This window comes from Pogoniulus pusillus, chromosome 12 (assembly GCF_015220805.1).
Source record: "Pogoniulus pusillus isolate bPogPus1 chromosome 12, bPogPus1.pri, whole genome shotgun sequence".
Taxonomy (NCBI): Eukaryota; Metazoa; Chordata; class Aves; order Piciformes; family Lybiidae; genus Pogoniulus; species Pogoniulus pusillus.
In genome coordinates this window covers 19,381,240-19,394,289 of record NC_087275.1, presented here as the reverse complement: position 1 = coordinate 19,394,289, position 13,050 = coordinate 19,381,240, and the positions used below count along the sequence as shown (strand labels likewise).

Genomic DNA, 13,050 nt, shown 5'->3' with positions numbered 1-13,050 from the left:
AATAATAAGCTTGAACTTTTTATTATGAAACACAAACTTGCAGAGAAAACTTCTCAGCTAGAAATCACAATTATTAGATTGGGAAGGCACATAGAGGGTTCATGTGCCAGATCTGCTCTAGTGAGAAGGTTGTCTAGCTCAAGTTCATTTCCCATGGTCACTATCAGCTCTAGTCCTGATGAAATGAATACAAGTAGCCACTGCTTGCTGCCATCCAAGTCACTTGACTGTCAAACTCAGCCACAAGCAGATCAGAGAAACAAAGCATTCAAGCAACAACTCTTAAAAGTCAAGAATTTCAAATCCACATTTTTCAGTTTGAGACTCTTGCATTTTAGCCAAAACAGGATTTATTTTTGGTGGTTTTTTGTGGTTTTTTTTTGGCACATGGCTGATTGGCTTTGACTTAAAACTGGATTTGAGGCAAATATTTTGACACATATTTAATACAACAATATACCAAAATAAATTGATTTCTGCTGAAAAAGTAGTCTTGTTAGAATTGTTGTTAACAGCCCTCACCAGGAAAACTTCCCTTCATTTTATTACAGAACAGAAATGGAAAAAAAAATGTTGATCTGTGAGCTCAAAATGACCCACTGTACATAAAGTACATTAAAAGTAGTAGCTCTTGCAATAACCAGCATTAGAATGAACGAGTTCTTCTGAACTAATAAAACTCTTGCAGTTCCAGCCCTTGATCTTGCAGTGGACAACCTAACATTTCTGTTTGATAGTTTTTCTGATTTCCTTGGCACTCAAAGCACAGATTCTTGTTCTTGCAAAGTCCCATAAAACTAATTGTCTCTGAAGTTTAGGCTGTAATTTATGTCCATTATTTTGCTATGATATGCCATGTTATAAAGGTTGCAATTTCATTTCATTACATAAGGAGAAAAAAAAGAAAAACAACTTGTAGCTTATAATGAGAAGACCAGAGTTAACCTTTCTCTGTTGCAGAAAGCCATCATCCAAAAGTGTCAAGTGCAACTGAGAGAGAAATTTCCTGGAGCAGCATATCCTAAACAAGTGTCACGTTTCTAATTTTCTTTGGGCTGAGCAGATACTCAGTACGTCTTTGAGGCTGCACCTATGGGAGAGAAAAAGCAGCTACAGAATTAAAAGAAATCCAAGAAAAGCAGTCCTCAGGACGCTACCTGCTGAAACCTCACCCCAAAACTTTAAACCAAAATGAAATCTATCATCAGCAAATTAAAAACTAAAGACCAAGGAAAGGACGGAACAAAAGTTTCACATGCAACACACTGATGGTAGTTCTGTGACTTCCTTAACTGGTCTTATGCTATCTGAGAACAACTTGTGGACTCTGCAGTCTGGATTCCAGTAAGCAAAACATGATGTCAGGTGTTTCTCCTCAGATTCTCTTAAAGAAACAACCTGTTAAGCTGTAAGAAAAAACACCTGACATTGTTCTCCAAATACATTAGAAACTGCAATAATAAGCACGCTGATAATTTATGTATCTGGAAGGTTGCTCTCAATATTTCAGTATTTATTTGAGGCAGGCTTTTCTTTTTAAGGTTCCCACAACTGGCATGATCCCATTTCCACCAACAGCAGCCTGTTTCCAAACTGATCCCAGCAAGATCAGCTCAGGGCAAAGGCTGAGCAGTTTTGAAGCCACTATCATAATTTGAAATCAATGCAGCGGATTTCAACTCCTAACTACATATGTGCCTTTAGAAAAAGTCATTGCAGAGGAAAAGACAGAGAAAAAAAACATTCTCAAATGAATCCAAGCAACAGACACTTCAGATATTTAAATGTAGTAGTGAGACCTCACATAGATAATGAAAAATTAGCTTTAAGGAATGAAAATTGCTTCCAAAGTTATAAATATCTATTTTCACATAGCTTCCTAAGTGAAATACAACAGTCACAGCTTGCTGTGTACAGCCCCAGTGTTGGCTTCATCTCTTTCCAAGCAGATGCTGTGTGGGGTCTACTGTTCCTTTCAGCTTCCTCATCTCAAGCCTTTGGAAATTAATGGAAATTTCACTGTTCTTCCCCATGGAATTTTTTATCAAGCCCAAGCTGGTTCCTAACTATTGACCAATCTTCTTGTGGTTTGCTTCTGGAGCATTGATCACGTACAGTCTGCATTGCCTTGGTAGACTTCCAGTTTTAAACATCTTAAATAATGCATTTGGTACATATGAATCACTGAATAAGCCATAGAGGAAAATGTTAGAAAACAAACGTGGACAATGTGTCTCTGGTATTTTATGAGTCCCAGCACCTCAAGGAAAACCATGGGATAAATATAACTATCCTAGAAACATTTAAGACAGCTGCCTTCTGTTTTAAACACAACTCTCTTTCTCCACTTTCTCTACCCTCCCCCCTCAAATCCCTTTTTTTGTTTCTAGAACATGCTGCTGTTTTCTAAATTTACCCTTCTTTACTGTTTATTTCTGCAGGGAGGAGTGGTGCTCTGGGAAGTAACAGGATTGCCTGTCTCTGCTCAAGAGACTTTACCCAAGAACTCTTTGCTGCACTTCACTTCTTGCAGTTCAGACAAAAGAGCTTATGGGTGCTCAACAGAGACTTCAACTCAGTCATTTCCAGGTCATATCAGAAGTTTCCTCTGGAGATTAATATATGATGATGTTTGCTTCATTTACAGCAGAAGAGTTATTTGGCATTTCCTGATTGTTCAATTGCAGGTCTGTTATGGCAGGCTTTCTCCCTAGGACAGAGGTTTTGAGCAGCTCCCTACTATATCCCTTGTGTAACCTACTCCAGGTGATCCTGCTCTGGAGGGGATATTGGACTAGATGATTTTTCAAGGTCACTTCCAACCATGACGCTGTAGAAGGGAAATAAAAACTCTGAAAAAAGCTGAAGGCAAGCATTATGTTTGTGGAAATCAAGTATTCCCAAACACTGTGGAGTGTTTTCTGAGTATCAAGTCACAGAATGAGTTATCACAGTAAGTAATCAGAAAATTTCAGAGGGAGTACAATAGCACCTCACCAAACACTGCCTCAGAGAGTTCCTGAAACAGGTCATTGTTTGAATCCCACATTTAGCAAAATACTAGGGTAGGAATATTTCCTACAACTGGTTGCACAAAAATATTATATTGCGTCCAGATTTATTAAAGAAACAACAAAAAAAGGACATTAATGAGAAAGCTTCTCAAATCACATTGTTGAAAGAGGCAATACTTACAGCCATTAGTAGGCACCGTTACAGAAGATTTTGATTTGCACATGGTTTTGAATAGAAGGGAGACAGAGGACTTAGAATCACAGAATTGTCAGGGCTGGAAGGGACCTTGAGGATCACCTACCTCCAACTCCCCTGCCATGAGCACGGACACCTCACACTAGACTAGGTTGCTGCATCAGACTTGCATCAGCTGAATCTAGACTGTCCCATTTTTCCCTGAAAGCACTGGGGAAAAGTATAACCCAAGCATGTCTCTTCTGCTTTAAAAATCTCATCTGCAAGAATGAGCCATCTGGACTCTGCTTTGTTGTGCCATTTCTCTTCATCACCAAAGGAGGAACCAAGCAGCAAGTATGCTCCTGGGGTGGGGAACGTGATTGCGATGGTTCACCTCTGCCCTGCTGCATCTTTCATAGCTATTTGCTTTAAAGCAAATGCCCTGGGTTTCTTATCTTTTATTCTCAGTGTGCTCTGATATTAATTAATGAATAATTCCATGAATTTCAGTCAACTCATGCTGTGTACTGGCCCATTTTCTGTGGAGCTTTCTCGGAAGTAGCATAGCCTCACAAAGGGAGCAGTTCACTGAATACAACTTCACTAAAATGGAGGCTGCTGGCTACTGATCAGTGACCTAAAACTCATTTTCTGGTGCTACAGAAGATCTCCTACAACAGCAGGACCACAACATCCATTTCATATTCAGACCCTGCTACGTTACAGCTGCTAAAGTCTCTGATTAATTTTGATTTGATGAAGGAGTGGGTCCAGAAGATGGCCACAATCAGGAGGCTGGAACACCTCTCCTGCAAGGACAGACTGAGGAAGCTGGGGCTGTTCAGCCTGGAGAAGACTCTGGGGAGACCTAATAGTACTTGAAGGGGGGCCTACAAGAAGGCTGGAAGGAGAATGTTTACAAAGGCCTGTAGTGCTAGGACATGGGACAATGGTTTGAAAATAGAGAAGAATAGATTTCAGTTGGATGTTAGGAAGAAGTTCTTTGCCATTAGGGTAAGGCCAGGCTCAACAGGGCTCTGAGTGACCAAATCTAATAGAGGAAGTCCCTGCTCACTGCACAGGGATTGGACTGGATGACTTTTGAAGGTCCCTTCTGACCCAAACCATTTCATAGTTCTAAGATTTGAAAGTTGTTTCTTCTTCATATTAATTCAGTGTTCTAACAGTCCTGAGACAAAGATTTGTTTCATTATTTTTTACATCCTACACGCTTAAGGGGGGGAAAAGACAGCTGCAGTGGTTTCCTGCACAGCCTCAAATTACAAAGCAAGGTTCTAAGGTGGTCTCTTCTATCAGCAAGGATGAAATATCATCAGCATTTATTTTACACATTTTAAAATTCCTTGGCACTTAGTTAACCATGGGTATTTGACAGCCACAGGCTTCAAAGTCTGCCTGTTGACTTATCAACTGCCCTGGGTGTCATGTCATAGGAATTAGTATAAAGGAACTATAATACAGGGAAAATCCTGGCATAGTTTCTTGGTTTGGTTGGGGAAACAGATGCCCAAATCTTTCCATCTCTTCCAGCCAGACAAAAAGAGTGCTAGCAATACACGGATGAATCAGAAGACAGAATGAGTATGTGTATGTGCTTATTTCAGGGTTGAATCCTTCAGTGATGTTTTGAATGCTGATCTTCAGTTAATGAAAGGAGGACTTCTCCTATTACAGGCTTGTTGTAGTCATTTCTGCAACCCATATGACATAGTGATATGAATGAGGAAAACACATCTGGCATTATGAAACAGGGCTTTGAGCTTTAAATTGATTTGACAGATGGCAGCTCCACAGACATTGACGCTGTGGAAATGTGTGATAAACTGAAGGCTTTGCCTGCTATTAGCCAGCCAAAAAATTCCAAGTCTAAATGCATTAGAACAAACTGCTGAAATTAATGTGGTAGGAGTACTTCCAAATGTGTCTGCATGCATCACAGATTTGGCTGTTAGAACAAAAAATCAGGGAGGCACAGCTTTCTGATTCTGAAGGTCATTTTTCTCATAGCCTTCAGTTTCTAGTCTCAATTTTACAGCAAAACACCTGCCCAAAAAGTTCTGGATACTCTCCGAATTTGGATACACTACCATTATAAATAGCAACCTAGTTCCATCCTGACAGCCTTTTGTACACTCAGCACATTTCCTTGTCCATCAATAGCCTGCAAATTCCTTCTCATTTCTTCTTGGGTTAATTCCACCCACACATCTTCACTCCTCCCCTTCTTCCACAGACACTTGGAAAAATTATCCTACAAACTGCATGTTCCTTTTCTATATCTGTATCATCAATATTTATTACTCTCTTAAGCCAGATATGCCAACCAATGAATATCACAACACGACATAGTCTATAGTACACTTCATCACTAGGGGTGAAATTATTGGCTGTCATGGATTTATATTTCCATTTTATTGACCTTTTAATTTGATTTTGATAGCTTAATTTTTCTTTTCAAACAATCCTCAGAGTCAGAGCAGTTATATATGGTGCAATAAATGGAGCTACAATTTATCATTCATTTCTGTCCCAGTATAAAACCACAACCACAACCAAATAATATTTCCAGTTTATAGAGTGCCATTTGGAGTAGTTAAGAAGAAAAATAGATCCTTCCCTATTAGCAGAGCCATGACTCACTCTGGATTGGAGGAGGAATGTGGCTATGGTGGCAAGTTCAAGCCTCTTGTGGCTGTGTTGAAGTCAGCTGAATTATACCACAGATGAATCTGGCCCACTATAAATGGCCCACTCATTCCCTCTTGTGAAATGGTTGTTTGATTTACCATAGAGATGTTTATGGCATATTAAATGGGCTTATTAGGAAGTTAGTGTAGGAGACTGTCCAGTTCTGCAGGATGATGAGTCCTTGGAATTCCTTTGCATCAGTGGGAGTTGAATAAATGTGGTTCCTTGGAGGTAACACTCAGGACCTAGCAGAACTGGTGCTGTGGCTGTCATTCAAGCTAAACTTCCTGTGGGACTGCCCCATGATCTGCTACAATCAAGGTAAAGGATCCCACTGCACTTGGATTTTTGAAGGAGCTCTGCACAATGGGTCTGAGAAACAGTCCCTCAAATGAAACCTTAATCCCTAATATCCATTTGGCCTGCAGCTTAGCCCTGGAACTAGGAGCAAGAATTACTCTCCTTCCATCGCTGACAGTAACAAAATATGCAATTAAACAAAAGCCTGTAACTCTGCTCTCCATCTGACCTTTTCTTGGCTAATGCAATCAGAATGAAGACCTTCCAGCACCCCTGACTGATGCTCCTGGCCTCCCCTTCCTGTGGCTGGTAATTTTTACTTCAGCTCAATAATTTAGTTCGATATTCATAATTTTTTAAATGTCTCACACACCATTTTTTCTCCCCCTTCTCCTTCACCGAGGTATTACTTTTCCCTAAGATGACTTGCCAAATCTTTTGTTCATGCTGTGAATTGATTGGTGCAACTGCCGGGTAACATTTATCTTCTGTGAACGTTTTGCATTAGTTTCTGGTTCAAAGAGTTTAAGTGGCCAATAGCTGACCTAAGTGATTTCCTGTCGTCACCTTTTACAGCATAACCCACCAGGTATATTAGGCTTTGTGTCTGATTGGGTCCATAAGCAAGGACTTCCAAGGAAGTAAAGCCTGTGATACAAGGTCTCCTTTTCTCTCTCAAATAATTTAAAACTGCAAGTTTTTACATATGGAACAGAAGGGATCAAAACTGAAGCTGCTATTCTCAGAGACAGGGCAGGGAGACCAACTAATGCCTCTGACCTGCACTGAAACTCACCATCAAGTTTCCTCCTGGGAGTTCAAGGAACAGGCTGTGCAGCAGGTACAACTGCCTCTGTTCTGTCACAACACTAACTTGAAAAGTCACTGAGACTGCCCTGCTTTTCACCTCATCCTCACGCCCACGAGTTTCTTTTGCTTTTAAAACTCTCCATTCAAACTTTGCCCATATAGACCTGTTTTCTAGTCTTGCTTAATCCTGATCCTGCAAGGTGACAAAGAAGCCAGCCACAGAAGTTATAACTCCCTTCACCCCAAAGAAATGGAGACACAAGGCTTCTGGTACCTATCGCTCAAATGTCTATTGCTCCTTCCAACAGTAGATGAGCTCATTATTCATTCCCCACACTGCTCCTGAAGGACAACTTGGGTTCTTCAGTCTTCCTTCTTGAACCACACAGAATCACTGCACGAAAATTTGTTCTTGACCATCCAGGGAGAAAGGGGCAATTTGCTGGAGCCCCCCTATTTATGACCTCCTTCACTATAGAAAAAAATCTCTGGATGCTTTCTCTTCTTCCTGTTTGGTTTTGGTTTTTTTTTGTTTTTTTTTTTTTTAAATTATTATTCTTTATTTCTCATTAAAAAGTCCAGAAGAATAATGATGAAAAAAATTCTTTGGATGCTTTCTCTTCCTCCTGTTTTTGGTTTTTATGGTTTTTTTTTACCCCTTATTTCTCATTAAAAAGTCCAGAAGAATAATGATGAAAAATCTTTGGTAATGTTTCTGGTATCTAGGCAGGGAAAGCCAATTGGAACAACTTTCTGTGTTTAGAAAATGCAGTGGCAGGAAGGCAGTTGGCTTCTGAAGAAATCATTTGACTCAGCACTAATCAGCAAAGAGTTAAATAGTTTGCTATCTGATTTCTCCTCCTTGACACTAAATATAATGAAAGGGCACCACAGTGGTTTTGATGCTATATACTGCAACAGTGGTGATTGAACATTATTAGAATGCATCCAGCTACAGGTTTGGGTTTGTTTTTTTTTTTTTTGTCAGAACATTATTAGAATGCATCCAGCTACAGGTTTGGGGTTTTTTTGGTCAGAAAATCTCTATTATACAGTTAACAGGAAAGGTTATGAGTATAAAAATAAAAAAAAAAAAAACCTATGTTTTTTTTTGTCTGGGAAGTGTTTTACTATGTTTAAATTGAATGCCATGAATTTAAACCACAGACTGCAAATTCATGATTTTAACCTTCATCAGCTTCTGCACATACAAGATGGGGCCATCACTTCATAACCAGAAGCCCTGCTCAGACTGAAAAACAGTTTGTTTTTAGAAACCATTTTTAGATTGCTAAGTATTCCTCCAACATCCAGAGAATGAGTCATGTACATCATTACAAATCATTTTCACCTGCAGATTATGCTCTTGAGATTTTTCAAAAGTGTGTGTGCAGTTACTGATGCAGCTAGAAGCCACCATAACACTCTTGTACCAACTATTGTCCAGGGACACCTGCTTAAACAGAAATGATTCAAATTTATGCTGTGTGCCTGTGACAGATTTCTATGTTGCTTTAGCCACTGACAGCAAGAGACCTCCTAGGACATCTAATCTAGCATTTGACATGGAAGGCTGCACCTACACTCATGTTTCAATTTGAATCAGGAGCATGAACCCAGTATTTGTGAGCCAAATCTCCTGATGATGTCTACTCACAACATGATTTTCTCACTGTGGTGTTATCTGAGAGCACTCAAATTGGACAACTTTCAGATTACACCAAATGGCTTAATGTCCTCCCAGTGCACATCCATCACTGCGAGCACAATGTCACTGGGAAACAGCTACAGATAACCAAAGTTAGAATCTGCCCCTAAAATGTGTAAAGGGTGGCTATGGGTTTCTCAGCACAATCTCTTTTGCTTCTCAGAGCAGACTGCAATGCACCACACACATAGTCGGTGCCTTACAACCCAATTCATATCAAATGTCATCTGAAACTGTTGCTCAGGGTTATAGATACATGCTGAATCCTCAGGTGTTCTGCACACACTTTTCAGCTTTGCTTTAACAGTTATCTTGCTTGAGAAGTAATTAACGTCAAGCATAACTACCAGCCACAAATACATCAGAATCATTGCTATTTTACTGTTATTATTTTGATCAGTTCTAATCACTGCTTGAGGGCTTTATAAATTTTATTGTGAGCCAAAAGAACTAGACACACTCTACTATGATTTATATGCAATGTCATTCTAAGACAGATTTCTGCATTGTACATGTTGAAAGAGCTCTCCAAAATCAAATGAGTTCTCACTGTGTTGAGGAGGGAACTCAGTATTGCACCACCACCACATTCCCAAGGGAATGTTGGCAAAAACGATCATGGAGATGCTAAACGCATCTTACAAATGTATGGCATAAATTAAGATGCACATTTACTGTTTGGCTAGAAGCTGGGAGAAGTCAGCAGCACCCTTCAGAATGGAGGCAGCTGAGAATGGAACAAGTAGAGGAATAAACACTGAGCTCTCCTCCTTTGTGTGTTACCCATAAGGCAAAATTCTGAGGTAGACTGGGTATTAGCTGTGTGCTTTCCCTTCCATCTGCTACTGCCAAGACACCAAAGCTCTCTAAGATCAGTATATAGTCCCTGGCTGAAGCAGCTTCTGCAACGTGGAAGCACAAATGGAAAATACAATCAAGTAATTATACATTTATTTACTGTATCTGCACTGAATTTTGTTTGCAGAGGAACCTCAACTGTCATCAGCAATGCTTCCATTTCACATACACATCTCCTTCATTATAGCAACAGAGGAGAGCAACAAAAAGCATTGCAAACCTCCACTTTGGCAAAGGCACCTATATTAACAGAATTATTACATGCCCAGAGCAAAGGAAATATCCACACTACAATGGTTTAATGCATATTATGCAGAGAGGTGAATTCTCGAAACCCAAATCAGAGTTATTCTGGCTGGCAAGGCTGAAATAATTCATTAATTATAATAAGTGAGCTTGTGGAGAGAAAGAAGGGTAGTATTTAATTCCAGGAATGCTAAAAATTGGCTTTACCTATGGGAAATCTGTCCCAGACAGGGCTATCTATCATGCTGGCCAGCAGAAAGGTCTAGCTGACATTTGGACAAGATATGGAAATGAATAGAAAGGAAAGAGTACTGTCTATATGCCTGTTGGAGTTCAAGGAGCAACTGGATCATGGAATCATAGAATAGTAGGGCTTGGAAGGGACCTCTGCAGACCACCTAGTCCAAACCCTTCTGTTAAAGCAGTATCACTCAGTTCAGGCCAAACAGGAATGCACTCAGGTGAGTTTTGAAGGAGACTCCACAGCCTGTCTGGGTGGCCTGTTCCAGTGTTGTAACCCTCACAGTAAAGAAGTTTTTCCTCATGTCGAGGTGGAACTTCCTGCATTCCAGTTTGCACCCACTGACTCTCATCCTCTCACTGGGCACCAGTGAAAAGAGACTAGCCCCTTCTTCTTGACACCCACCCTTTAGGGATTTGTAAACATTCATATGATCCCTTCTCAGTCCTCTCTTCTCAAGGCTAAGCAGCCCCAGGTCTCTCAGCCTGTCCTCATAAGACAGACATTCCAGTCCCTTAATCATCCCCATGGCCCTCCCCTGAACTCTCTCTAGGACTTCTGTCTCTTGAACTGGGGAGCCCAAAACTGGACACAGCACTCCAGACATGGTCTCACCAGGTCAGAGTAGAAGGGAAGAAAAACCTCCTTTAACCTGATGGAAGCACTCTTCTCAATGCACCCTGGGATGCCTTTAGCCTCCTTGGCCTCAAGGGCACATGGATGCCATGGATAACTTACTGTCCATCAGGACTCCAAAGTCCTTCTCCATGGAACTGCTTTCCAGCAGGTTAACCTCTAATGTGTACTGGCACATGGTGTCATTCCTCCTTAGATACAGGACTCTACACTTATCCTTGTTGAACTTCATTAGGTTCCACTTTGCCCAGCTCTCCAGTCTGTCCAGCTCTCGCTCAATGGCCACACAGCCTTCTGGTGTACAAGCCAACACTTTCTAGTTTTGCATCAGTAGCAAACATGCTGAGGACACACTCTACCCCTCTTAGTCATACAGTTCACTCTAGGTAGTCCTGCAAGGAACAGGTGTTGGACTCAGTGATGCTTACAAGTCCCTTCCAACTTGAGATATTCTATAATTCTAAGAGGAGAAAGTCTGTGACTTTGTAACTTTAGCCTGAGAGACAAGTAGGAAGACGTAGCAGAGAGCTGAGTGAAACAGATGTGACAAAAGCTTTATTAGACATTTCTTCCAAATATCAGGGGTTGTTGCTTCTCCCTCACTTCCTATCCCACCCAAAACTCAATCTAAATCTGAGGCTAACACCCAAGACATTTACAAATCAAAGGTTAGGGAATGTTGAAGGGACATTCCACTTACCCAGTTAGAGCTGTAATTGACTCACAAATACCTACCTCCAACAGAAATCTCTGGAGATAGTATGATACACACTGTGTGAAAAACACATTTTTTAAAATTATCAATATATTAGCACAACAATTACCTTTGGTACAGAACTGGCAGGCAAATCTGCAGCAGGAACAGTGAACTTTGAAGACATTGTGGGAAGAGAGGCAATTCCTGTAACAAGAATATATAAGGTTACCATTATTCAGTGTCCACCATGTCATGAAACACAAAGCCAGAGAGGACTACAGATAATTATGATTTAATATTTGTGAGTCAACCTCTAGTTAACTGTTGGGACTAGCAAGGTATAGTTTTTGCAGTAGTGGGGAGCTTGCAGGAATGACTTCTGTGAGAAGACACCAGGAGCTGCTCCCATGTTGGAGAGAGCCAGTTACAGCTGGCTCCACAATGGTCCTGCTGCTGGCCAAAGCTGAGCCCTGCAGAGTCAGTGACAACCTATTTAAGAAAGGGTAAAAAAATGCTGTACAACAGCAGCTAGGAAAGAGAGAAACAGCCCTACAGACACCAAAGTCAATGAAGAAAGGAGTGGGGAAATATTCCAGGTGCCAGAGCAGATTCCCCTGCAGCCCATGAAAACCATGGTGAGGCAGACTGTACCTCTGCAGCCCATTGAGGTTAACAGTGCAGCAGATATCCACCTGCAGCCCACCGAAGCCACCACACCAGAGCAGGTGGATGTGCTCTGAAGGAAACTACAGACTGGAGCAGGTTCCTGGCAAAAGCTGTGGCCCCAGAGAGAGAAGCCCCTGCAGAAATAGGTTTTCTGGTAGGAACTGTGACCGCTTGGTGGAGCCACACTGGAGCACTCTATTCCTGAAGGATGGAACTCTATGAAGAGGACCTATTAAACAGTTTCTGAAGAACTGCAGCACATAGGAAGGACCTACATGGGAGAAGTCCATGAAGGACTGCATCCTGCAAGATGCAAGGAAAGAGTTTGAGGAAGAATAAGAAGCAAAGATGATGTGTTATGGACTGACTACAGCCTGCACTCCCATCTTTCCTCTCTGTGGGAAGGAGGTAAATGAGCTAGAGGGGAAGCTGAGCCTTGGAAGAAGTGAGAGTGGAGGAGGTGATTTTAGGTTTGATTTTTTTTTCCTTTCTCATTATCCAACTCTGTTATTACTTGGCAATAAATTAAATTACTCTTCTTCAAGTGGAGTCTGCTTTGCTCATGACAGTAATTGGTGAGTGATCTCCTCCTCATTATCTTTACCCATGAGCCTTTCCATATTATTTTCTACCCCTGTCTTGAGAAGACAGTGATAGAGCAATCTGTTGAGCACATGGTGGCCAGACAAGGTCAACCTAGCACACTAACAAATATGAAAAGAGCCCATCTAGGGTCCAGTTTGTCCAGGTTTACTTAGAGGTCCTTTAAGTTTTTATAACTGCTACACTTTGCAATACCACATGCTCTTGAAATCTTTCCATTGCACTTTAGTTCTTCACAATTTATTTGTTAGATGAAAAAAAAAAAGTATGTATGCCTGGATTATAGACTCTGCACAATAATTTGTGTCATTAAGTGTTTGATTAAACGTTTTGATAATAATGTGGTTATAAATGCAAGTGGTGGGTAATGACTTGGTGGAGATT

At 40.9% G+C, this 13,050-nt stretch overlaps 1 protein-coding gene across 1 annotated transcript in view; it reads right to left on the bottom strand.

Moving 5' to 3' along the window:
• Positions 1-309: 309 nt before the first annotated feature.
• IGSF5 (immunoglobulin superfamily member 5) overlaps positions 310-13,050 on the bottom strand; it is a 34,017-nt gene continuing 21,276 nt past the window's right edge. The window contains exons 8-9 of the mRNA XM_064152537.1: positions 11,525-11,601; positions 310-1,090 (exon numbers count right to left, since the gene is read on the bottom strand). Coding sequence (XP_064008607.1) covers positions 1,022-1,090; positions 11,525-11,601 — 146 coding nt within the window. The 3' untranslated portion in view covers positions 310-1,021. The remainder of the gene's footprint in view (positions 1,091-11,524; positions 11,602-13,050) is intronic.